At 40.8% G+C, this 27362-nt stretch overlaps 1 protein-coding gene across 2 annotated transcripts; it reads left to right on the top strand.

Annotated features, from left to right (window-relative positions):
• CEND1 (cell cycle exit and neuronal differentiation 1) lies at positions 1-23452 on the top strand. Of its 2 annotated transcripts, none has more exons than XM_060769292.2 (2): positions 1-155; positions 16839-23452. In XM_060769292.2, exon 2 carries the CDS (start codon positions 17046-17048, stop codon positions 17463-17465), a length of 420 nt encoding a protein of 139 aa, XP_060625275.2. In that variant the 5' UTR covers positions 1-155; positions 16839-17045; the 3' UTR covers positions 17466-23452. The 2 variants fall into 2 exon arrangements, with proteins under 2 accessions (XP_060625275.2, XP_060625267.2); XM_060769284.2 differs by having other exon boundaries at positions 2-151.
• The last annotated feature ends 3910 nt before the right edge of the window (positions 23453-27362 follow it).

Here is a 27362-nt window from a genome sequence, read left to right as displayed (position 1 = left end):
TCTGACGCAAGGCATTGTGGGAAACTCCCAGGCTCTTCCTCCCCTCCCTTCCCCTTGTCTCTTCCTCCGTTCCTCCTCTCTGCGGAACATCCAGCTTCCAAGGTGTGACATCAGCCAAGGCCAAGCCAGAGGCAGGAGTCAAGAGAAAGGGGTTGGTGAGATGAACTGGGTTTTCTCTTCTTCTTTCTCTTCTTCTTTTTCCTCCTGGGTTTTCAGGGCCTGGCTGGATTTGCCCGCATCTGGCGTGGGTGTGCGTGTGGATGGAAGAGGGAAGGGGGCCGCAAGGAGGATGGCCTTGCAGGCAGAGTGTGTGCAATGCATGAGGGAGAGATGTGGGTGCACACCTCTGCTCTCTCTGTGTGTGCATCAGACAGCGGTCACTGGACTGCAATGACAAATGGCATTTCCATCACTCTGGGTACCTTTGGCCTGACCCTGGAAACTGATGCTCCTACTGTGCAAAACTGGAGTTGTGGGGCAGGTTCCCCTGGATTGCACCGAGCCACATAACCAGGACTCCTTCCTAAGGCTCACCTTCTCCCTTGAAGGTGAACAGGGGGTGTGAGCATTTGCAGGAAAGAGAGATTACACCCCTCCTCCCATTTCCAATCGATGGCTTATTTATATCGTAGGACGTCACTTGCCTTTTGCAACTACTCCTAGGGCAGATTACACTGGCTTTTTGGGGGGTTTTTTGTTTTTTGTTTTTTTTGCATACTGCTTTGCTTTGCCGAAAAGAATATTTTCTCTTGGGGAAAGTTACCATCTATCCTTTTAACTCCCCCACAAGGGATGGACAGAGAGAAAGAGTAAAGCACATTGTTGCAATTTAGGAGTACAACTGTTTTTAGTTCAGGATTTTAAAAGCATGTCTGATGATACTCGGCAATGAGGCACATCTTTATTTTAAGCCTCTAGCATCTCAATATACCCAAGAGGTAAAAAAAAAAATACCTTTTTGATGTGAGGCTTTATTTCTAGCTATAATGGCACACTTTTGTAGCCTGAACAGCCAATCCTGTTAGTTTTATGGTGCATTTTGTATCGATTGTAGCTACACTGCACATTTAATTAGTTGTGAATCCTGTAGACAAGAATGTAACAATAAACACAGTTTTTTGCATCCTAGCAAACACCTCTTCTTCTTCCTTTGGAGTGGCATCCCTTTGGCTGTCCTTCTCTTCTTACGTTGTTCTGGAGATGTGTATATGTATATTGTTACAAGAATGTAACAATAAACACAGTTTTTTGCATCCTAGCAAACACCTCTTCTTCTTCCTTTGGAGTGGCATCCCTTTGGCTGTCCTCCTCTTCTTACGTTGTTCTGGAGATGTGTATATGTGTGCGTCAGCATTGTCCTATTAAAATAAGAGAGGGAAATTAATAATTTCCATTGTGATCAGATTTACAGTCAAAATTATAAAAGCAGAACGAAAGGGGCGGGGGGTTGAATGAACACTGATATGCATATTATGGTATATGTAATGGAGCCCCCAGTGGCACAGTGGGTTAAACCCTTGTGCCGGCAGGACTGAAGACTGACAGGTTGGAGTTTCGAATCTGGGGAGAGCACAGATGAGCTCCCTCTGTCAGCTCCAGCTCCCCATGCGGGGACATGCGAGAAGCCTCCCACAAGGATGGTAAAACATCAAAACATCTGGGCATCCTCTGGTCAACATCCTTGCAGATGGCTAATTCTCTCACACCAGAAGCAACTTGCATTTTCTCAAGTTGCTCCTGACACGAAGAAAAAATGATATATGCAGTGGAAAATCCTAGCCAGGTGTCAAATGCATATTAAACTGGAGAGCACTTGTGTGAAGCTGGAAACAAAATATTCGGCAGACATCTCTGCTTTGCTTACTCCTACATAATGACGTATATACTATGATGCAGGCTTTTTCTTCCAGGGCAACAAGGGAGGGGAGAACAGCGAGCTGAGTAACAGATTCTCCAAGCACTTAGGATGCAAATTGTCTCTAAGCCTTCTGTCGTACCCTGGAAGAGCTGGCTTCCTGTTTCATCAAACAAGGGCTCTTCTCTTCAACTTGCAACATTAACACTAAGCACACAACCATTGCAGTTATTTTGCAGAAGGAGCTTGGATATTTTCATCCATCATATATAACTATAAAAATATATTGAGTGTTGCATAGGGACATTCATCACACCAGAGAATAAATCCACTTAAAATCTGGTTTCTGCCTCCTGCAGAATTCTGGGTTTTGTAGTTTAGGGAGGAGTCTTGAATAGCCTCACTAAACTACAAACCCCAGAATTCTGCTGGAGGCAAAAAACGGATTTTAAATATATTTATTCTCTAGTGTGATGAAGTAGTAAAACACCAGAAGATAAGAGTTCAGATCCACACTGGCCATGGCTTTCACTGGATGATCTTGAGCAAGTCCCACTCACTCGGCCTCAGAGGATGGCAAGAGCAAATTCCTCAGGACAGATTCTGCCCGGAAAACACTATGAGAAGTTTACCTTCTAGTTGCCATAATTTAGAAATGGCTTGAAGGTACTACACAACAACAACAGCTACTACTACTACCACCACCACCAGTCATAACAGTTTGATACACTATCTCAAGCATGACCAAATTTTGGCCCTCCAGGCTGTTAGGAATTGTGGGAGTTGAAGTCCAAGACACCCGGAGGGCCAAAGTTTGCCCATATTTGCCCTATTTGCTATAGTTCTATCCCTGGGCTTTGCTGTTAGATTCTCTACTCCATTGCCTTGATTTATATTATGAGATCTCTCGCACAGCAAATTCTAAGTAGCTCACTAAACTACAAATCTGAGGATACCATTGTAATGGGATATAAAGTTATGCATGGGAGTTACACATTTATACCACTTTGCGGATCCTCCCCTGTGTAATTAAAAACTGAAGGTTACTAAAACCTCAGCCTTCTGAGCAGAATTGACATAGAAGGTTTTTATGTTAAGAGATAGGGGCTGTTGCCGGTTCTAAAACAGGAATTCCAGATCTAACAGAACATAATGAATACTACTTCTTGTTTCCACCCCATTTTCCATTTCATTGTACTTTGAAGCTTCAGCACAGTCCGAAGAAAGTTAGACCAACCAAGCCCTTCTGAATTCAGTTCACCTAGTCCAATGCAAACCAAAAATCCATTTATTTTAATGGGCCTTGGTGGTGTCTAACTCATTCAGTGACTTTGGTTCTGCAGTTCTAACTGGTCAGCCTTTTTCCAGAAGGAATTAGCTGGGTCTATGTATTTATTAGATATTATTAGGCATTCGGTGTTAGGTAGATGGATACTTTACAGTACTTCCATTCAGGGTATGTGCTCATTCCCTTCAAAAAGTGCTCAAAAGATAAAAACTTGCTCTCTTATCTTATTAAGAATAGATAGGACTGACTTCTGAGGAAGTTTGATTATTATTTGCCATATAGAGCATCAACATTTCCGGGTTTCCCATGTCCTTGGGATCTGAATGATGCTTTTGACTGCTATTTATGCCAGTGACTGTCATGTAAAGGCGTGGCATAGAAATTTCAAGATTCCCATAGAAACCAGCCATTGCTTGGCATTTTCTTTCCCCTCACCCACTCACCTGGCATTCTGCCATTGCTACCACTTGGCAAGTTTTAAGAGCTCAGTCATGGCATCCATTTCCTTTGGTCAGGCCTTTGAGGGAGAACTCACTGCAGCAGAAGGAAGAGAGATTTTGCTGGCTTTTTGTTTGTATGTTTGTGTGCTTTTGTGTTTTGTTTTCTCCAATATTTTTAGAATAAATAATTCACCGTGGAAAGTGTGTGGGCAATGACTTGATGATGCTTGTGTTTTTCCCTATTAAATCCTATTTCAGCATTATTGGAGAAAATGGGCATAAGATGAGTGTGGATTCTGAGTAGGCCTGGGATTGCCAACAGAGAATGTGCCATTGTTTGCTAAAGGTCATTGCCTTAAGCTGAGTAGGGATCTCTTGTCTGTCTGCAGAGGATTCTTAAATTTCAAATGCGACACAGCAGCTTTGGGCCAGAGCCTGTACAATTTAGGAGATCCTATCCTGTCCTCTGCTCTACTACAACAGAACAACTCAGGGATTTGCTGGTGACACATGCATGACATTGTATACTTCTGAATTCAGCTAGAGGAGAAAGAGAGGTTGCAAGTCATCAGGAAGTCTGATAAGCTAAGCAGAGCATTCACTCTTTGAGAGCCATTTTCCACCTTTCTTCCACGGCACTGATTTTTTTTTTGTCTTTTCTTTTGGGTTTGTGAATAGGTTTGTCAGAAACACAGGACAGAGTGTCTACTTTCAGAATATGGTGCGTGTTTGTATATATAAAACACACAAAACAGGTGGAAGAGTGACATGGTTGTGACTCATAGGACATTAACAGTGAATAAACACTACATTTACATCATGGTGAACTTGAAAAAGCTGTACCTGCAATTATCTTCAACTATACATGATAGTTAGATAGTGAGGAAGAAAATGAGATATAATGATAGCCATGTATAAAGAGGAAGTCATAGGGAGGAGGGAGCAAGCTTGTTTTCTGCTGCCCTGGAGACTAGGATGCAGAACAATGGCTTCAAACTGCATGAAAGGAGATTCCATCTGAACATTAGGAAGAACTTCCTCACTGTGAGAACTGTTCAGCAGTGGAACTCTCTGCCCTGGAATGTGATGGAGGCTCCTTCTTTGGAGGCTTTTAAGAGCTGATTTGTATATGGTTTTCAACGGCATGATTCTGGTGGTGATGGAAAGCAGAAAAACACACACACATCTCCTTCTTGAGCTTCACAGTCAACACCTTTATCCACCCCTTCTTCTACTGATGGTGGAGATGAAATTTCTAAAAGGACATGGGCATCCTAGTACAACTGGCTTCCTTCATCAGTTTAGTTTTCTCCTATGTCCATTTCTCCAGATGTGCTTCCTCTTTTCAAACTTGCTAGTGGATATGGTGATTAAACAGTTAAGTAGGAGCAATGGAGCTGAGAGAGAGCTTCAAGCTGAGAGAGAGCTACCAAGGTAGAGAGGAGCTGAGTTTGCCCCATTATTCTTAATGATTTTCACCACCTCATCCATGTCTTTATGTGTGAGTAGCCAATTCTCAACCATAAGACAGCAAAAGAATAAAGTGTCTGGAGCAATGTTAGGCAACAGGTCCAAGTCCCGTATGTAATGGCTTGGATCACTAGGCTCAGAGTGTAATTAGTTCCAACCCCAACTGTGTACTTCTTTAGTTTTGTTCTTATACATATGGCCATCATTCATTTTTGGGTTAAATGCAAAACTTTGCACTGAGAACAATGTCTACATGGTGCCGGTAATTTGAACACAATTTCTAGGTTGAAGAAGGGGAGCATTCCTTACCTTTTCCTTGAAGCACACTTTAAACCTGGAGATAAAGGGAAGAGCCAGGTTTGCAAAACAGGTGTGTATCTAAGGTGAGGGACTGAAAAATGAGAAGATAGAATCATAGAGAATGGAAGAGGCCACATGGGCCATCTAGTCCAACAGAGAAGCACAATCAAAGTATCCTAGACAGATGGCCATTCAGCCTCTGTTTAAGAAGTCTTTAAGGAAGGAGCTTCCACCAGATATGGACAGGAACATCCTATGCCTTTTTTTGTTTTGTTTTGCAGTCACACATATGTACACACACATAACTTTGCATGGACACAGTAACATTCTGGCACTTTCTCATTCCTCTTAACAGGGCTGCAGGTTCAGGTCTGAAGGGGCCCCACAGCAAAATGTCCACTGTCAGGCTGTCAGGCTTCATCTTAAATCCATATTAAGAGTGCCAGTTCTTCAGGCCTGTCTCACCATTTTTCATGGGTCATCTCAAGGTGGGAAACAAAGCTGCACATTCTCTACTTTTGCTTTGCTTGTGTGCAAATGCTATAGTTTGCAAGGTTTATTTTGCTGCTGCCTTTTACAAAGACCTTGGGATCTATATATGTACTTAGATAGCACCCTCATTGTTTCCTAGTCATTGTGGCTCCAGGGCTCACCCTTTATCCTGCTCTTTATCCACCTCTGGCTAGAATCACCTAGGATAGGTTAAATGTTCATTATCCTCTAGGTCACTGAGAAAGAATAATCTCTTCATCTCACCTTGATCCGGACAGAAAACCTTTAGCTAGGATTTCTGTCTACATTTCCAAACAATAAAATTTGGCCAGACTCACTAACTAGGGCCGGGGATGATCCTGATCTGGCAACCCTAGTTAGTGAGCTTTGGTAGGCAAAACTGATTCAATTGAAGTGCAATGTATTTAAAAACAATGACTCACTTTGCCTCTCTGTATAGTGTCAGAATACCAAAGTACAGTGACTCCTCTGAGGAAGCTGTAGTCCAAGGGCTGAGAAGGTCTGTCCAGATATTAAGACCTCACCTGGGATATTGTGTCCAGTTCTGGGTACTGCAACTTGAGAAGGATATTGATAAACTGAAATGTGCCCAGGGAAGAGGAAGAAAAAGCTAAAAAGGCCAACCCCTATAAGGAATGGCTTAAGTAACTTAATATGTTTAGCCTGAATAAAAGAAAGTTAAGAGAGAACATTGTATCCATGCTTAAAAATTTGAAAAGATGTCACATTGTGGAGTCCGCAAGCTTGTTTTCTGCTGTTCTGGAGACTGGGACATGGAGCAATGGATTCAAATGACAGGAAAAGAGGTCTCACCTGAATATTTGTAAGAACCACCTGACAGTAAAAGCTGTTAGACAGTGGAATATGCTGCATCGAGGTGTGGTAGAGTCACCTTCTCTGGAGATTTATTTTGAGTGTGTGTCCTTGCATGGCAGGGTATTGAACTGGATGTCTCTTGTGGTCTCTTCCATGATTCTACGTTGGACTAGAACTCCCATCAACCCCAACCATCCTACCACAAACTGGTGATGGGAGCTGTAGTCCAACAATACCTTGTAACCCAAGCACACCCCGTCCCTCGTTTAGTTAGAGAAAGGGATAAAGACTGGTGGATTATGATAGAAAACATAAATATCTCATCAAGAGAATGTGGGTCAGCACTGCTGGTTATGCCTCATGAGTTCCTACTTGCTGGGACAGGGGGGATTTGCAACAACATCTGTTCCTGTGTTAACTCTCATGTGGCCACGATGGGTGCTTTTCGTATCCATTATGAAATCCATAAAGGGAAAGCATTTGTAGTGTATAAACTTACATGTGCAAAGATCATTTGCAACCAATGGCAGCGTGGAAGTGTACAATTGCACTAGGAGTGAAAATCAGTTGATAGTTTCATTGGAGAACAAAGTGCATGAAGGTGCTTTCATAGGGAACCTTGCCTTGGTCAGAGGGATGTCACTTTCTGAATATCATCCATTGAACAGGGATAAACACGAGGAATATCATCTTAATACAGGTTACTCCTGCTGGCTTGAGACAAAGTTAGGGAGATAAAAATAGGAGCCATTCATTTTTTTACTGGCTGCAGAAGGAGGAGCAGGACTCCTCTCCCCACAAAATATGGGTCTTTTTGATCTCAAGATAAGATCAAGAAGATTTGACAAGCGGTAGAGATTGGAGCATGACATCACTTTCCAGAATCTCAGAAAGAAGAGCAGAAAGGCTGCTGCTGTAATCTTCCTATATCTACTCTCTGTAGTATTTGACAAGCACAAGTAATGTCTTGTTCCAATCTCTACCCCTTGTCAAATCTTCAGACACAAAATGCCTTGGGCAGACCCTGTAGATAGAAGTATTTTGTATTCGTGCAAATATATCTGTTCCTCTTGTTTGGGTGGTTTCATTACTTAATTATTCAGGAATTATGAGTACCTCTACTTGTTGCTTATGGGGCCATGGTGGCACAGTGGGGTAAGCTGCTAAGCTGCAGAACTCACTGACCGGAATGCCAGCAGTTCGAATCCGCTGGACAAGTGAGCTCCTGCTGTTAGCCCTAGCTTCTGCCAATCTAGCAGTCCGAAAACATGCACATTTGAGTAGATCAATAGGTATTGCTTTGGTGGGAAGGTAACAGTGCTTCATGTAGTCATGCCAGCCACATGACCTTGGAGGTGTCTATGGACTAGCTCTTTAGCTTAGAAATGGAGATGAGCAGTACCTCCCAGAGTCAAACACAACTAGAATTAATGTCAGGGGAAACCTTTACCTTTACCTACTTGTTGCTACAATGAGGTACAGTCAGTAGGCTAGTGAATCTCCTCTAGATTTCAATCTGAAATTTAAATAAATATGCATCATTACTACCTGCCCTTGAGACTATCCCTTTTTGTTCTCATTCGGCCAAACTTTCATTTTCTAAATTAAGCATTTTTGCCTCATGCAAAGGTTGAATCATACAGCCTTTCAGAAGTGGTGTGACTGCAACTCCCAGCGTTCTCTAGCATTACCTATCCTGGCTAGGAATGCTCAAAGTTGCAATTCAACAACTGGAGGACTACACAATTCCCACTCCTGCTCTAATACACAATCATGTGATAGATTTCCTGACTATGCGGATTGACCACAAAAGCATCATTTTAGTCTAATGCATAAAACTAATTTGTTCTTTGTAGGCTGGATGGAGCATGTCCTAATTGATAACAAAATATTTCTGCTTCTATTAACTTTGTTTTGGCTCTGCTATTCTTTAACCCGACCTAGTGCTGGAATGTAGTCCTTGAGATCTTTCCTTAATTGAAGTGTGATCCTCATAAAAAAAAAACAACCTTTAAGTCTGATGGTATATTTTCTGGTGGGTACTAGATATTTGAGTGGAATTGTCTTAATACTAGGGTGTCCTAGAAGCACTATGGCTACCTGTTTTCCTTTCCCTTTCTTTGCACTAGTCTACTCATTTTAGCAGAATGTGGAAGAGATGGCACTCCATGCATTTTTGACAATAAATAGGCAGTAGGGCCATTCTGTTCCCCCCAAAGCAACACATACTCCACTGTGGCCATTTCTTTTGGAGGACCCTGAGAAAATGTTTCTTAGGCATATCTTATTATTTGGGGTGCCCCTTCAAGCAGTAGGTGTAATCCCATAACAATACCTCTGCACACCTAACAATTGAGCCAAACCAAAAATCATGGAAGTTGCCAAATGCCTCACCTCTGTTCTTCTCAGGCTGGCTAAAACCCATTGCAGCACAGACCAATGTCCTCACCCAGGCTGGGGCAACTACCATCATTTATTTAATAATAACATTTCTATTGCTCCATGCTGGTCCTTGACCAACCTGCAGATGGTTTTGCATGTAATGTAAACCTGTCTCTGTTCCTGATCTAACATCTTTTCAGAGCAATAACGGCGGTCCTTGGAGGCAGAGCATGGTGGTTGTAGGAGGAAGGAATAGGCCCTTTATAATTATCCTTCTTTACTGGAAAACTAGAGTGACTCACTCCTTTAATGCAGGGTAAAAATGTCTCAGTACTTCAGGCAGAGGACGAAAGAGTGGCATATTTAATTTATAATTTTCTAGAAACCAGAGGTACATTTCTGAGAGCAGAATCAAATGAAAATTGAAGCCATACTAATGACAGGCGCATAATGCAGGAGCAGGAATAAAATTGGTGGGTCCTTCAACAAATCTTCCCCACATACACTGTGCTACATCTCCCATAATCCTCCACAGCATTGCTGACTAGGAATAATGGGAGCAGTTGCCCAGTCCAGTGCTTCTCAGAATGAAGTCTATGGACTGATATTGGTCCTCAAGTCATTGATTGCTAGGCAAAGAAAGAAAAGAAAGGAAGTAAAAAACAGCAACAAGAGCTTTAGTCAATAGGTCTATATATGGTACCTGGCAAATTGGGGGGGGGGGGGGGGATGACAGTCCCTCATCTTGGCCTGATAACCATTAGTCTAGCAAATCTGGATAGTGCCAGGTTAAGGTATTGCAACATATTCTCATCCCTCAGTAGAAGAATACTCTTGTTCAGGATTTAAGCCATGCCTTTGTTTAGGAATTCTTTCACATTGCACAATTATAATACAATAATTCCATGGCCACATGTTATGGATTCCTGCAGTTTAGAAAATTACATTCAGAAGTGTCAGCCATAGAGCTGTAGTGCCTCTTTAAACTGCCAACCGCATAGGAAGGTTGCCTTGGAAATTAAAGTGCTATACTGGTGTGATGCAAAGGGCCCTAGGATACTATAACTCCCCCCCCCCCCCCCGGACTCAATGCTTTCTTTTCCATCTGACATTCATGGGAGCCAATTAAATGCTCACATCCCATTGACTGTTTTTCTTTTGGGGAGCAGTGGAAGATCCATTTGTTTCCTGTTTTTTTCAAGTTGTTTATGTCTTCTTTGTTCCCACATTCATTCCTGCACCCACCCATGAGCATGCTAATATACTTCCCAATTCTTTATGGCTCTGAGTCCTGTTGGTGCTCAGCTGCTTGGCTCCAGCATTAAAGATTGAAAGGGAGATTTGTGAGCAAAAACATTGCTTTATAGTCCCACACTCTTGTAATGGGGTAAGCAAATACCCATTCTGAGGCCCTTGAATTGAGTGTCCCTGCATTCCTCTCCACTGATTAAGCCAACCTGGGAATTTGGTGGCTGTAGTCCAGCAATATTTCTAGGACCTGGAACACGAAAACATATTGTGTGGTTTAAGTTTTGCCAGAATTTTTTTCAGGAATGAAGAAGGCCAATTCAAGACACCAGCACATGTTTGATGTAATTCTGAGAGTAGAAGCCTTTATATTTTTATTTGGAATGATGTTTCATTGAACTCCCGTGAAGGGATGTGCACTGTGGTAGTTGATAGCGTCAATGTCATTGGGGGTAATGATTGAATGCCAACCTTTAAAGGGAACTAACCAAAGTGCTGAATCTATAGAATGGCAACCTGAGTCATGATTCCTAAGGGACATGAAACACCTTGTGGGGATAATTTAAACCCCCCTCTTCCCAATGGATATAAAAATAAAAATGTCAACATTGTATCTTCTCATGGTGCCCTAGAGACAAAATACACTGTGGCCTAGATGTATGCAATAATAAACCTCATATGCCTCTTGGCTTTTTATCCCATTGACTCTGATTAAGCTTGTCAACTCCTTGTTTCTTCTGTCTTGATCTTGAAGAAACCACAGTATCAAAGGAGGCATCCAGTGCTCCCATCTCAAGATATGGATTTAAGTTTCTCCTCCTGTTTAATTGTGTGTCTTGTTAGCCTTCCATCCTCTCCTACAGAAATGGAAACTTGTGATTTGAGAGGAAAAAATGCTACTGCAGGATGGCAAGGAAAGCAAAGGTGCCATGGTAGTGGTGGGAGGTGGGAGAGACTAAGCTCTTTAAGCTGGCATGTTCCCCCATCACAACTGAAATGCTTAGGCAAAGAAATGTGAAGAAATAAAATGTGAGGCAGATCTGAAACAAAGGAATGTCACAGATGGCCATTTGTCAGGAATGCTTTGAATGCGATTTTCCTGTTTCTTGGCAGGGGGTTGGACTGGATGGCCCACAAGGTCACTTCCAACTCTATGATTCTATACTCAATCAAGGTTGGGAAACTGTGGAAGAGTTGTGGCCCTGGGAGATTTTTTTTAACAATAGAAAGTGAGTTGAAGTCACATTCTTTTCACAATGTGTTTTTTTTTTAAAGGCTTCTCCTGAGCCTAACATGGAAATGCCCCTCCCCATGTCCCTCACAAGAGCATTCAGGGATACATTTTTTGTTTGATCACTGGCAAGTTCAGGGAATGTCCAGACATATTGGAGATGTCCTCCACACTCACTAGACTGCATTACCCTTCCTACAATGTGAGAGCAACACTAGGCAGAAGACTAACATTTTCACAGTTTTCCTCTTATTTTGGAAAGGGTGAAATTGCTATCTAGGCCTCACTCCAATTGCTATCCCAGCTAAAGTAGAGGTATTATTTCAGTGGTTGAATATTTATTTATTATTTATTTATTACAGGTTCTTATACCCCGCCCTTCTCACCCTGGGGGGGGGACTCAGGGCGGCTTACAAAAGCGAGGCACCATTTGATGCCCGCGTCACAAAACAATCAATACAAAATTATTACAAATTCATAGTTAACAATTCATACATAATACCAATAAAATCAATAAAATCAATAAAAACCCCATACAAACCCAATTCATCCCCCCACATGGTCAGCATAGATCTCATACTCAATTCCACTTCTTACATCCTGCTGGTCGTATTCATCTGATTTAATTGCCAGATTGCCCGAAGGCCTGGTCCCAAAGCCACGTCTTCACCCTCCTCCTGAAGGAGAGGAGGGATGATGATGTCCTGATTTCCCCCGGGAGTGAGTTCCACAGGTGAGGGGCCACCACTGAGAAAGCCCTGCTCCTCGTCCCCACCAGCCTCACTTGTGACAGTGGTGGGGTCGAGAGCAGTGCCTCCCCAGCTGATCTCAAACTCCGGGGTGGGACGTAAAGGGAGATACGTTCGGACAGATACACTGGACCGGAACCGTATTTAGTCAGTTCTAATACACCATAAATTACAGGGTTTTTTTTAAACATCTGCTTTGTAAAACTTTGAGTGGATTGTAGTGCACAGATGAATGCAAATATTGTAGCAAGTCCACTTTTCCAACTATTCTGCCTGGAGTGGAAAATTGTTTTCTGATAAACACACATTGTGCAATGGCCACAATGAGCATCATTCTAAAAGCCCATTCAGTTGGTCATGGATGAGCATGGAGCAATAGACGTTTTATTATTGATTGCCTGTCTGCCTTGGAAGAGAGAGTATAGTTACACGTGCTATTCAGATGGTAACAAGAGATAAATAAACTTTCCCTACTTGTTTTCATTTTCAATTGAAAAAACATCAAAAGAAGAGAGTAGGGAAGGTTTGCCAAGACCTTCTCATTTTCAGCCAATCGTGTTATTGGGCCTATATTTAGCTTTGCTGGGACAAAAGCTCCCTACAGGGCTCTGAAAATCCTGAGGGCTAATTGGAAAGATTATTACTAATGAGCACCATTTTCTTTGCTTACACTTTATTTACAAGTATACTAGTTATGTGCCTTGTGAGGCCACTGAAGCTCTGTGGAGAGACCTTCTCCAAACTCATGCTCTCAAGACTGTCTTTGGGTTTATGAGAGTTGCAGTCCAGCAGGTTGGGAGGACACCAGGTTGGATGCCTTTGTGACTTCAGTTAGCCCACCACATATTTTGGGGAGATTTTACATGGTCTAGTCTTTTATCCAGAATTGCACAAGGAATATGTTGCAGCACTTACAGGGGCATCACACACACCGCTCGGCTATGTGGTGAGAGAACTTAATGGGTGAAGTGCTGAAGGGCAGAATTCATTAGCTACTAAATTACTCCTAACTGAAGGAAGGTGGTATCTATTTGTTACACTTTGATTCAACTATTAGTCCACTCAGATTCTGTTCATGAATTAGGGCGGGAAATATTTAAAATTTTGTTTCAAACAATAAAATATTTGTCCAGTTCTGCACTTCATATAAGCGTAGAAGTTATATGAAGAGGGTTGGAGAAGGGGTTGTCTTGTAGCATCCTTGACAATACCTTGACCTCGGAAGCATTAACTAAAGTATACATTAAGGTTGACCTCCCTTAATGCTCTCTCTCTCTCTCTCTCTCTCTATATATATATATATATATACGTTACACAAAATTACGAATTTTGCTGTACTTATTATTGTTTGATCATGAGGATAATTTTATTTAATTCCTTATATTTATCTTTCCCCTTTATTCTGTAAATTAGATTGAATTCCAAAATCTGAAAAGTTCCAAATCCCAAAACTTTTTGCTTCTAGTCCCTGCTTCCACTTTGGGGCAGAAGAGATTAACAAACAGGAGGGTGACAGACGTCCCTTCAAAGTCAAATGTGGGCAGCTGGCAGCAAAAAGAAATACATGCAGGGATATGTGAAATGTTGGGAGACAGGTATTTACACTGAGTATTGCACTTGGATCCTTGTCATTTCACAAATCCTCAGTCTCTCTTCACCCTTGCATCTTGATCATTAGTAGTGAACAAATTAGGTATGAAGATAGTCCAAAAATGTACTGTATTCTAAACAAATTTTAAAATCCAAAATAGAGAACACTTCTGGTCCCAAGCATTTCAGGTAAAGGATATTGCTCTCAATGCCATTATTTCTGTGACCTCTTGGATGTCATATTACTCTTTCTTAGAAAACTGAAAATAAACCACATGGATTAATTTATAACGAATGGGGGAAATATTGGCAGTGTCTGTGACCAAGAATCTTTTTCTATGACCAAGAACAGGTTTTTAATTTAGGCTTTGAAACGTGTTTGTTTCTATTTTTAACCAGGATACAACTGTCTAAATTCTCAGGCAGCATGGCTGGTGCCCATGGTAGCTTGGTGTGAGATTCATAGAGGTATACTAAGTAATGTTTCCTAGCCCTGTCAGTAATCAAATCTAAGCATGCATATGAAAATATACATTGGAATTTACTGAAAACTGAACAGAATGATTCCAAATCTAGTTTGAGTGATAGGGCCTTCTAAGATTTCAAATTATTCCAAATTTAGTTTGAGTGATTGGGCCTTCTAAGATTTCAAAGAATCTTTCCTAGCCATGATTAGAGATGTCAGAAATTCAACCTGAAGTTTTTGCACAGTATGTCAGTTCTATGCTTTACTACTGAAGTTATAGTTTCCTCTAGTGCCTTGAGTTTTGTGATATATCTAGGTTTATTTAGTTACAGTAGAGTCTCGCTTATCCAACATAAATGGGCCAGCAGAACGTTGGTTAAGTGAAAATGTTGGATAATAAGGAGGGATTAAGGAAAAACCTATTAAACGTCAAATTATGTTATGATTTTACAAATTAAGCACCAAAATATCAAGTTTTACAACAAAGCGATAGCACCAAATTATTATTATTATTTATTTGGGGTTCTTCTACCCCGCCCTTCTCACCCCGAAGGGGACTCAGGGCGGCTTACAAAGGCAAAGGCACAAATTAAGCACCAAAATATCAAGTTTTACAACAAGCGATAGAAAAAAGCAGTTTAATACATGGTAACGTTATGTAATATTTATTGTATTTACAAATTTAGCACCAAAACAGTGCAACAGCTGTGGATCCAGGTGGGAGGCAGACTGCGTTGGATAATACAAAATGTTGGCTAAGCGAAGGTTGGATAAGCAAGACTCTACTGTACTAGATTTCTACCACCACATTCTCTCTTTCAAGGCAGCTAACAAGAACAACAATAGAGCAAGAACAAATTAAAAGCATGAGGCAGATTAATTAAGCAATTAAAAAGCTTTAAAAGCAATTAAAAACTTCTGGGTCAAGGCTTGAAATGATTGAATGAACATTGCCACAGACAGAATGCTGTTCGTGAACTTCCTGTAGAAGTTCATGCACTCAGGCCTTTCCGTGCTTCCTCTTTCTTCTTTTACTTTCTGATAGTTCCCCATTTACACTGCACTCCTTTTTAAAAATTGGACATTTATTCATTTGTTTCCCCCTGTGAAACCCTGCCCATGCTTATAAACACATTTAATGTGCAAATGCTGTTTTTTTTTTGGTAAAAGAGCAATTGCTATCCATAAATAACAAGAAACTCTCACTTAATTGTGATTAGGACTGACTTTCAGTCGTCAAACACATCACTTTTAGCTGTTGTACAGGCTGCCAAAGGTCTGGAGAGCCTCAGAATTCTGACTTGCACTGTGTGCTTAACCCTGCACTAGATCGCTGATCATCGGTCTACTATGCTGGACATATGACAGCAGCACTCCTACTGAAGAAATAATACAGTATTCTCTCACTTATTGCAGGTGTTACATTCCAGGACCACCTGCGATAAGTGAAAATCTGTGAAGTAGGGATGCTATATTTATTTCAATATTTATACATTATTTCAGTAGGTATACACTATTGTAAGTCTTTATAAACCCTCCCCACACACTTATACACTACACAACCCTTTTCCTTTACCTTATAAAGGAAACTTTTAGACTGCCCACTCCTCTCCCCCTCCCCTACTCACTCACTAAATCCCTTTGCCTTCTCTTTCCTCTTCTCTTTCCCCCTCCCTTCTCCCTCAGTCCCTCCCTCTTCCCCTTGCACACCACACTTCCCCATTGGTTCCTTGTGTGCCTGGCTCCCCCTCCTCTCCTTCCCCCCCCCCCCCCGGGCTCCCCCACCTGCCTCCCTATCAGAGTAGTGGCTGCACTGGGAAACATGGCATTGGAGGGGATGATTTTAACCAACCACGAAATCCGTGTGGGGATCCTCATAGGTAACGGGCTAGACTCGGAGCTCAGGGCTGAGAGTGTGTGTTGTGGGGGAGAAGGAAAGGAAGTTGTGGGGGAGAATATTTAAAATATTTTCACTACATGTTTTAAATTCATATTTATTGAAGTACTGCGAAACAGCGAGTCTGTGAAAAGCGAACCGTGAAGTAGTAAGGGAACACTGTACAGCCTATTAAATTATCAAGACACCCAGCTCTCAAAGTGGAGAAATACACTTAACCTTCCACATTTGCAGATTTGACTTTTATAGGTTTGATTATTCACAGATTTGATGAAAATGCTTTCTCTATGAAATTCTAGATCCTCCAGTGCAACTCTATGGTCAACTTCCTCCAATCACACTGGAGGATTCTTTGTAGAGTACCCCTCTCCAAGAATCTCTTAGGTTCTTCAGTTCATATCTATGGTTAGGTTCCAGCAGATCACAGAGTCATGTTAGAGAAGTATTCTCTCAGGTAAAAATATAACAGTTTCTTTATTTCCATTATTCATTTTCACAGGTGTTCTGGGCCCATAATCCCAGAGAATGTGGACGAATGACTGTGCTGCTCCAGAAGATAACTCTGGCCCTTCTGTTTTGTTTTTTCCTTCTAGATTCCATAACATGGTCCATGCAGAATATAGTCTGAGCAGGACATCCTTCAGGGGGACCAAAGGCCAAGCACTCTGAAGCAGCCCTTTTGGATTGACTTGTGAGAACCAAGTGAAAAGGACAGCTCCAGTAGCCTCTTTCACATCCCACCCTTGGCTTCGATCTGGGAACAGGAACAGGAACGGGAGTGATTTTCAACTAAGAGGGGTATGGAGTCCAAAGGGAGCGTCCGAAGTGGAAACAAAGCCGATGCCAAGACCGCTGGCCTAGGAAAGCCTGAGAAGCCCAGCTCTGGCTCCACTGCAACTACTGATAAGAAAGAAACCTCTTCAAAGGAGTCTTCAGTTCCCGTCACCAACCCAGTGAAAAAAGGGGCACCAGCAGCCAACGAGTCCAGCATGCTCAATGACCATAGCAACATAAAACCCAGCCCCGCAGCCTCCGAGGGTGCTGAAGCTGCCGCTCGTACTCCCGCTGACTCTGAACACCAAGGGAACAACACAGAGGAATCACCAGGTGGCGGCTGCAGCATCTTTGAGAATATGAAGCCCCTGATTGTCTTTGGAGGAGTGGCAGTGGCTGCCATAGCAGTGATTGTTGGAGTGGCCATCCTAGCCCGGAAAAAATGAAACAAAATAACCCTCCAAGAAGCTCAAGGGGGAGCAATTCCCTGGGCAATGTACAGTTCCTTTTGAAACAAATGCATGTGGTAAACTGTATACATACTTATAAATATGCAGTCTATAGAGAGAGTCCTAGGTAGGCAAAATGGCAATCCTGCCCACTGTTGTCTTCAAAACTAGTGAATCAGGGTTGACCTAGTGTGAGCACTTTGTGCCCTTGTGCTCTGTTGTGTAAAATAGCTTGGCTTGCACCACTGTGCATAGATGGGCTTTTTTCTGGTCAGTGTAAGCTAATGCTTTGTTGCCTTTCCATAGCCCCTTCCCCCCACCCTTTCCCCTTTTGTCCAGGTGTTCAAACTTTTCATTCCAGTGTTTCTTTTAAATTGGGTTGTGGTAGAACCAACGAAAGGGAAAGCTTCCCATCCGCAGGGCTGCCCCTTCTCAGCTCTGTTCTCATACAACAGAACTGAATAAGAATGAACAAAGATTTATAAAGAGGGAGAACCTTTTCTTATCCAAGTTATGACTGGTGTCCCCAATATTCATCAAGTAGCAAAAGTACACTCTTATCTGAAACTACAAAGTTTTACTTGGAGTCTGGCTGGCTAACTCTCAAGAGTTCAAGAAGGTGACATGGCCTCCTGAGATTTTCACAGTGAAGTCTGAAGCCCATAAAACCATTATTTCAGTTTGGCACGTCATCCTGCAATATAGTACTCATAGCCATGGTGGTTTAGAACAGCCAACAAATAGAAGGAGGGTATCAAACACAAAACCCATGCTAAAAATACCTAGAAGAAATAGCTGAAACATAGTGAAGCCATTCATTTGAGTTGACATTGGATATGTCTAGAATTTTCTGGTCCTGTGATGGCAAGCTATATTTTTGGCAAGCTGTCTTTGTAAAATGTTGTTACTGAAACATTTTTAACTTTCCAAATATTTAAACTGATGTGATTTGAAACCCGTGGAAGTGCATAAACCCTCCTATGTGTATAGATTTTGAACTAGAAGACTTCACACTATTTTTGTGCAAAGAATGAAGTGGAAGAAAAAATAACAAACAGTTATGAATCCTTCTTACTTGTGGCACTATGCTACTTCGGACTGGATGGATGACTTATGACTGGTTGTTAAATTGCAATCCCAGAGGTAACACTGGAAGCAGAATTGAATCATTGGAACCTGCTCTCTTCCTTTCGCATTTGAACTGGTGGATATGCTGAAACAGAAGGGCAAGATATGCTGAAACAGAAGTCTTCAGTCAATGTTGCTGTTCTGGTGGCTTTCCTGAAAACCAAACTGAGAAGGGAAAGAAGAAGTCAAGTATCATTGTTGGATATATCTGACAAAGATCATTCCAGAATTGCAAGAACGTTGGAACGAATGCAGTGTTGATGAAGCTTACGTTAGAATCTCTATTTTTGCTCAGACTGCAGCAATGTGAAAGTGGCAATTAGTGTCATATGACTCTTATTAAAAAGAAAGCAGACTAACCTAATTAAATTAGTCTTTATAAAGCCTTTTCCAGTATCAAATCACAAAAACAGTCAAGTATGATCTTGGTCAAAAGTGAAATCTAAGTGATAGATTTTTGGCCTTTGAAGCCTAATTCTAGACCCACAGTTTGACCCCAGAATAGAATGAGATGGTGACAGAGGCAGAAGGACAGTTTATTATTGTAAAGAACTTTCCCTCTTTCTCTCGTATTTAAGGCTGTGACGTAATAGCTTAGGTCTATAAGGGAATCATTCATCAAAAGCCCTTGTTTAGCACTGTGGCTTCCCACTCTCTTGAATCATTCTCTGGAACCCACCACCAGTCTGAAAACACCCGTATTCTTGTGTGAATGTACACTACCTTCCCTAGCCCTGTCTTATTTGAGAATATCTGTGTATCTATATTGCAGTTTCCTGAAGTCTTTGTAAGGCGACAAAACCTATGTTCTTTGTAGAAAAAAGCACCAGGCAATCATTCTTGGCACACCTGCATTCACACAAAGTGTCCCTGTTTCGTACCATTTGCATGCTGTCATACAGCACTCCCCAAGCCATGTTTTCCTTCCAACAAAGAATGTATGGTTAGCCTGCTGATGAATGTGCTAGAAGTTGAAAACACCTGCTTCTAAGGAAGTCCCTGTTAAATTGTTAATCTAAAATATTCCTATGGTGTAACCAGGAAAAAAAGAATGGGTGTTGTTTGTGGAGATCACCATACAGTATACAAATCGACTCCTTCCTAAGTATCCACATGTGTAGATGTGATGGCTGTATAATCCTGAACCTTTGATAATCTTTGAAAACAGAAGGTTGCTTTTACTGCTAACCCCCATCAGGTGCCTGCAGCTGCTCTTCAGCTCTTCCTGTGTTGGTTATATGGATACAGGACCTGAGCATAATTGTGCCACGGGTTACTTGTGCAACATCTCTGATCTGTGACCCTACAATAAGAAACAAGGCCCTTGCCATCTTTATGACAAAATTCAGAATTTTTGTATGAGACATGCGTCTACCCATTTCTTCATGGAAATTGTGTTTGATGGCAGTGTAGACCCTATGATGGGTTACATTAATCATGATGGAAGCCAATGTCATACAAGCTTCCTAATGCACAGTCCCAAGAACTCACAGTTTTTGTTTTTTATTTTGGTGTAATTAGAAGCTGAACAAAAAGGAACATATCACATCAAAACTTGTGGCCAGAATGTGAGATCTGTGGGTGCTGGTCCCAATTTAAGCTTAGATAACTTTTTCCCAAGCCCGTCTTTCTAATGTTATTTTGAATTTGTCCTTGCCAAACTCTGATAGTGACAAAAGATAGTTTTCTTCTAGCACAGTTGCACAACAGCCACACTATTATTATATGGCACATCAAATACTAATATTAATAACAACTTTCTAATTTTTCCTCTGTGTCAATGGGACCACCCACCCCCCTCCAACTCCTTATAATTACCCTATGAGATGAATGAGACTCACTCTCAGGTAAGTACATATAGAATGAATTGCAGCTTACTTTGTGACTCGTATTACAGACTATTAGGTATACACAGATCCCATTCCTTGGAAATTTCCCATGCAGAACAAAGTAGGTAGAAGGAGGAGTGAAAGAGGATAACCACCTCCTTTTCCCTCTTTCTCTTTCTCTCTCTTCTTCCCACCTTTCCCTCCCTGACTCCACACACACTCACACACCTTCAAAGGAGCCTACCTATGTTAAATAATTTCTCCACTTGTCAGAGATTGCAATCATTTTCCTTCTCTCATTAAACAGCAATTTTAATTTCCTAGCATTGAGGAGAATTGGCTTTGGCACACCCCTTACTGTTCTTGTTTTTGGCATACGTCTAGAATTTTTGGTTGCCATACAAATGAATTATGAAGTCTTAATATCATCATAACCATGCAGTACCAAGGTAGGAAAGAACCACTTTTTCACCTAATGAGTCCAGCCAAGTGGTTAAGAGTAAATGAAGCCCCTGCGAACATATTGAGAGGACATTAATGTATGCATAAAATGGATGTTTAAAGCTGGCTCAGATAGAACATTGCTGCTACTTAGGCTAAAAAGAAAATGCTCTAATTGTGCCATTACAGGTTCATGCTCAATTACTCTCTTACGCTTCCTGAGTGTGGTTTCTTTCAATTGAATGTTTATTTTCTATCAGCATCCAAGCAAGAATCTCAGAGACTGAAGAATGTGATGTTGGAGGGCTCTTATTATGGCTTTTCTCTGGTGCTTTTTTGCTATTCAAATCACAATTTCCTAGTTGCCTTTAGTACAACAAACTAGATCCTCTCTAGAGCTAAAGCAACAGTAGACAACCAGCAAGGCAAACATGAGTATTATTTGGAGTTGGCTGATGTAGTGGCATTTCTTACCACAGTGAGGATTTCCCAATTGTGCCAAAGAGTCTTTTCACAATATTATATTATAACACTATAATTCTACTTTAACTGTCCTGGCAACACCATATGGAATAATTTGGACATTCTAGTGCCTCCGGTCAAACTGCAAACCTTAGGATTCTATAGGATGTAGCCATAGCAGCAGTTATCATTGTATTATAATTATGTAATGTGGCAGGACTCTTTACAAGTGTTTGTGCCTGTGTGAGATTTGTGAGACTTCATTCACATGTTGGAGAGATACTCCAAGTTCAGAAAGCTGCATTTGTTTACTACAACTTACAGAATCCAACTGCTGCTGTATGTATGAGAGAGTAATCTGGAAGTGGAAAACTAGGAGAGTGTATTCGATCAAAAGTTTCACTCCCCACACCTTTTTGTTGGTGTTGAATATAGTGGCTGGAGTTGATGGTGAAACACAAGTGGCTGATGCCAGGTGTAGTCTGAATCCCAAACAACAGCATTTGTCATTGTGATGTATGTATCTCAACGTGATATTTCTCTTTCTTTTGCCATCTTCCCAGATTCCTTTCCTCCCATTCCTTGGAAACTCTGCTAGTAATCTGTTGCATGGAGTTTGGATAGGAAGAGGGTTTTTTTTTGGTCATGCGTATATTTTCAAACTTTTAGCTAAATTCCATAGTGTTTATGGGCCTCCACTTTTTTTTCTCCATATAATGAAAACCCTCCTTCTCTAGGCAGAATTCTATTTTAATTAAGGCAATTTTCGGTGTGTGACTGAATTCTCCTCCTAGATTAAAACATACATTGAGATGTACATAAGGACCATACTTTATTATTTCCCATATTAATAGTACAGTATTTATGTACAACTCAAGGACTAGAATCCCAAACTTCCTTGTATGTCAAAAATAACCCTGTTGTCATTTTCCCCTGCAGCCCCAACAACTGAAAGCTGCTTGAAGCAGCTTGCTAACACTGGTCACAACTGTTATGGGCCGTTGTGCAAGATATATGAGTAAGGCTTGTTACAACACCTAGAATCGAATTAAATTCTGCCCAGTGCTTTGCAATCTAATGTTATTATTAGTCAATTTTTCTACCACTATCATGCCACCTAATCTCCAAAACTAAACACGAGCAAGGATAACATAAGACTGTCTGAGCATTCCTTTTGTAATGTATTTATTGGTACCTGTGTTCGCCTCCCACCCCAATTTTGATTTTCATGTCTTTCTAAGCCAGTGATCAAATGGAAAATGCATACTTGCAAATGGGAAATGCTAGTTTATTCAATCTGAATGTTCACTATCTGCTTAGGGACCACTTGGAATGGAATGGAATGGTAAAAGTATACTAGATGACCCCCATAGCATATGTCATTACAAATATAAATTAAAATCTCAAAAAGTATTTCTAAAGGGTCTTCCCACTAACTATAATCATCTTTAGGATAATTTTTAAGTGGAACTTGTCAATTAACATCTTGATTTCTTCCCTTAATAAACAGACCCAATTGTCACTCTAGGCCTGTGAATAACATTGATTTGGGTTTCTTTTTTGTTTTGAAATTGGTTGTTAGAAACAAAATTTCTCAAAGGGAAATGGAAACCTACCAACAAACTAAGCTAGAACATTAATTTGTACCTCTTTTCGATTTATAATCTTGCCGATGCTTCTATGGACACTTTGTATGGGCTGCAGCACAGCTCCTAAAACAGCAAATAATTTTTTCCTTTCCCATATAGTACTCTCTTTTATTTGAATTTTAAAATGCGTATAAATGCAATAATGCAGGTAGACTAGAAATACTAGATTGAAAATTAAAGTAGTTTAGCTTGTCCCATTGTGACCTACAGTGTTGTATGACACCCAACGCTGTATCCTAGCATTCTCAAGGCTTTCCTACGTAGCTGAATCTAGTATTAGCTTTGAAAATCCATTGTGTGAATGGCGGGTGGGTTGATTGGAAATGTGTACGCTTTACACACCGTATGTTGTTTGCATCAGAAGCTATATGGCCACTCCATATACTATGGAACTGTAAATGATTCCCAATATACCTGTAACTCTTATCAGGATTGTGTGAAATAAACTATATATATATGTATGTATATTGTACAAGTCCTATAGTAACTATCATTTTGTGTTTTATGTTTGAGTTTCCATATACATTCATGTTTTTATTGGGGGGCACATATATATGGCATATTTGTTGTTTATTCGTTCAGTCACTTCCGACTCTTCGTGACCTCATGGACAAGTCTATGCCATTGCTCCCTATGGGCCATGGCCACTCCCAGCTCTTTCAAAGTCAAGCCAGTCACTTCAAGGATACCATCCATCCATCTTGCCCTTGGTCTGCCTATCTTCCCTTTTCCTTCCATTTTCCGCAGCATTATTGTCTTCTCCAAGATTTCCTGTCTTTTCATTATGTGGCCAAAGGACTTCATCTTTGCCTCTAATATCCTTCCCTCCAGTGAGCAGTTGGGCATTTCTTCCTGGAGTCTTGACTGGTTTGATCTTCTCATAGACCTTTGCAGATGGAAAGTAACAAACATCTTTGTCATTTCTTTAGACCAGAACTTTTGGGTTCACTGCAGAGCATGAAAAAATATAGTAAAAATAAAACAAGAATTACTTAGAACATTATTTGGCTAACAACACATTTCCAGATTTTATTATATTGATATATCGACTATTGCATTAAAGGTAACAACTGAAATCCTCTCAAGGACTTACACTGGTGGGGCTGGGATTACCTCAATGTAAGGGTGCTTTGGAACATTCTGCAAGGAAGTATCTTTGCACAGCATGGTTTTCCCCAGCTGTGCAATTATAGTGGGATATTGTTGGCCACAATGTGTTGAGCAAGCTTCCCTTACTCTCCAGGGCATCCATGGAATATACACATAAGTATCATGGCAGATACAGGGACAGCAGTGGCACAGCGGGTTAAATCACTAAGCTGCAGAATTTGCTGATCGGAAGGTTGGTAGTTCGAATCTATGGGCGGGGTGAGGTCCTGTTGTTAGCTCCAGCTTCTGCCAACCTAACAGTTCGAAAGCATGAAAATGTGAGTAGATCAATAGGTAACACTTTAGTGGGAAGATAACAGCGCTCCATGCATCTTGGAGGTGTCTATGGACAATGCCTGCTCTTTGGCTTAGAACTGAAGATGAGCACCACCACTCCAGAGTCGGACACAACTAGACTTAATGTCAAGGGGAAACCTTCACCTTATCATGGCATAGCTTTGAATAGGATCTCGGCCAGAGGATCTACAGAAAATGTTTCTCATTTCTATCAGTGTGTACAGGCAATGATACTAAAGGGCAGGGACACCCGTTCTAGTCTTCAGTGGATGAAGACTAGATCCAACTGCACAGCTGTGTTGACATTCTGTGGTTCTGAACTAGAAGACTCCACACTAATTAAACATTTCTTTTGATGAAACCAGAAATCACTTTTATCTTCTCAAACATATTTTTAAAAGTAACCAAAAATGATTTTTTTTCTTTTTGTCCTAGTATGCCCCATCCCCACATTAATGCAAACTGAAGCATGACATATGACTTGTTGCCTTCCACATAAACACTGCAGGAAAATTAACACAACCTTTCTTATTATCAACAAAAAACGATACTGCATATTTTAATGGAATTTCACTTTAGCCACCATGCCTGTTGGGTGCCAATTCTGGATTACATTGCTGGATTACATTGGGCCAACTATAATTGAACATTGTTCCCTGTTTTAATCTGTACATTGTTGAAGTTCATTTGATCTAAAAATAATATATAAATCTTTAATATAAAGAAATTATGAATCCTGTTTGTAGTCAATCCTAACTTGACAATGACTAGGACCCCTTCTACACCGCCATATATAAAATCCAGATTATCTGCTTTGAACTGGATTATATGGCAGTGTAGACCAAGATAATCCAGTTAAAATAAGATAATGTGGATTTTCTGCTTTGATAACCTGGATTATCTGGCATGTAGAAGGTGCCTGTAATATATAAACCAGCTCTCATTTGGGTACAGAAGAAAGAGGATAAGAGCGATCAATATTTCTGACTCTCATCCTGACCACCTCAGGTTTATTTTGGAAATGGACAAGAATCAGATGTTGAAATGAATCCAGGGTTTGCTATCTTAAGCTCTAAGACCCCTTCCACACAGCTTTATAAAACTCACATTGAACTGGATTATATGGCAGTGTGGACTCAGGCCCCTTCCACACAGCTGAGTAAAATCCCATATTATCATCTTTGAACTGGGATATACAGCAGTGCGGACTCAGATATTCCAGTTCAAAGCAAATATTGTGGATAAGCTGCCTTGATATTCTGGGTTATATGGCTGTGTGGAACAAAACAACAAGAACAACAACAACAACAACAACAGAATCCCACTTACTTGGGAGCATGCACCTGAACACGGAGGGGTTTACTTCCATACACACACACACACAGTGGGGAACAGATATATATCAATGCATGTTCAACTGAGGCCCCTTTCATACAGTTGAATAAAATCCCACATTTTCTGCTTTGAACTGGAATGTATGGCAGCGTGGACTCAGATAACCCAGGTCAAAGCAGATATTCTGGGTTATATGGTTGTGTTGAAGGGCCCTGACATGATTTTAGTCACAGAAGTCATCTCTCTTCAGTTGCTGGGAAAACTGGGAGATTCTTGACATACAACTTCCACTTGCTATTTACATAAACACAGAAAGCATATTATGCAGTAAATTCATGCAGTTGTTGCAGAATATTCATAAACTAGTGGATTTAAATAACCATGAGTTCGCTATTCAAAAAGTAACACCTAATTATAGTTTGGGAGTGGAAATTAGAATTCTATGCTACATTTCGAAGAAGTGCACTAGAAATCTATAGAAAATAATCCTTAAGTGTCTCACCAAACTTCCAGGATTCCATCAGTTGCAACCATAGTTTAGTAAATATGAGAAAGATATGCAGTACCATTTCTGCTCAGGATACAATACCTGTGGTTGTTAAAAGGGTGTTTGAGGGAGACAGAGTTTTAAATGGGATTTTCATGGCTTCTAATGATTATAAGTCCCATATGCCCTGATTTGTAAAAGGCTTGTTTGCAAAAATTCTGATGTTTGGCAAAAGAGCTGCCACAGAGAGATGATTACTTTTCAAGGACAAGTTCATCAGGGCAAGCTAACACTCCCTAATTTCTCTCAGCCGCCTGAAGTCTGTGCTTGAAACAGATCAAGACCGGTCCATAAACACTTCCCAATTAAGTGCTCAGGGTCAGAGACCATGATTATGGCATTCTTAGCTACTGCCTGCTTTGTTAGAATCATAGAAAGCCAATGAAAATCTGTATTAGCCAGGTTAGACCAATGGAATAATTGATCTTTGAACACCAATGGGAATATGATTTTAACTTTCTGTAAAAGTCATTAAAAGCCTTGGAACCCCATTTCGTGCATTGCTATATGCATTTTGTCATTATTGCTTTGGCTCCCAATAAACATCTTTTGCAGTTGGAATTCAACTTGTACTTTTCTTTTTGCCGCCCTTACAAGCCCAAGGGGGCTCCTGACTTCGTGCAGAGTTCTGGAGTGTCGATGAACCGTTGCCCGTACACATTTACAACAGAAAGCAGTTATTTCAAATACAACAGTTCTAGCTAAATTATCTTACATTTTAGGTGACATAAACAGCTCAGTGTCCCTTTTTTCTTTGGTTTCAAATATGGATTAGCCATGATCTTAAATAATAAGGGTTTGTTGTTAGGCTTTATAGACATATCCTTCAGATTGAAGGATTCATAAGACATAAATTGCATGGTAAACTCTTACTTTAGCTAACACATTCTATGGATGCAGCTTACACCATTGAACGAATGCAGTGTTGACACCACTTTAACTGTCAAGGCTCAATGCGATGTAATAATGGGTGCGGTAGTTTTACAAGGTCTTTAGTCTGCTGTACCAGATACCGCAGACACCTCAACAGACAGCAATTCCACAGCATTGAACCTTG

The sequence above is a fragment of the Anolis sagrei genome, chromosome 1 (genome assembly GCF_037176765.1).
Source record: "Anolis sagrei isolate rAnoSag1 chromosome 1, rAnoSag1.mat, whole genome shotgun sequence".
NCBI classification, from domain to species: Eukaryota; Metazoa; Chordata; class Lepidosauria; order Squamata; family Dactyloidae; genus Anolis; species Anolis sagrei.
The sequence above is the reverse complement of the archived record's forward strand: the minus strand, read 5'-3'. Positions and strand labels throughout refer to the sequence as shown.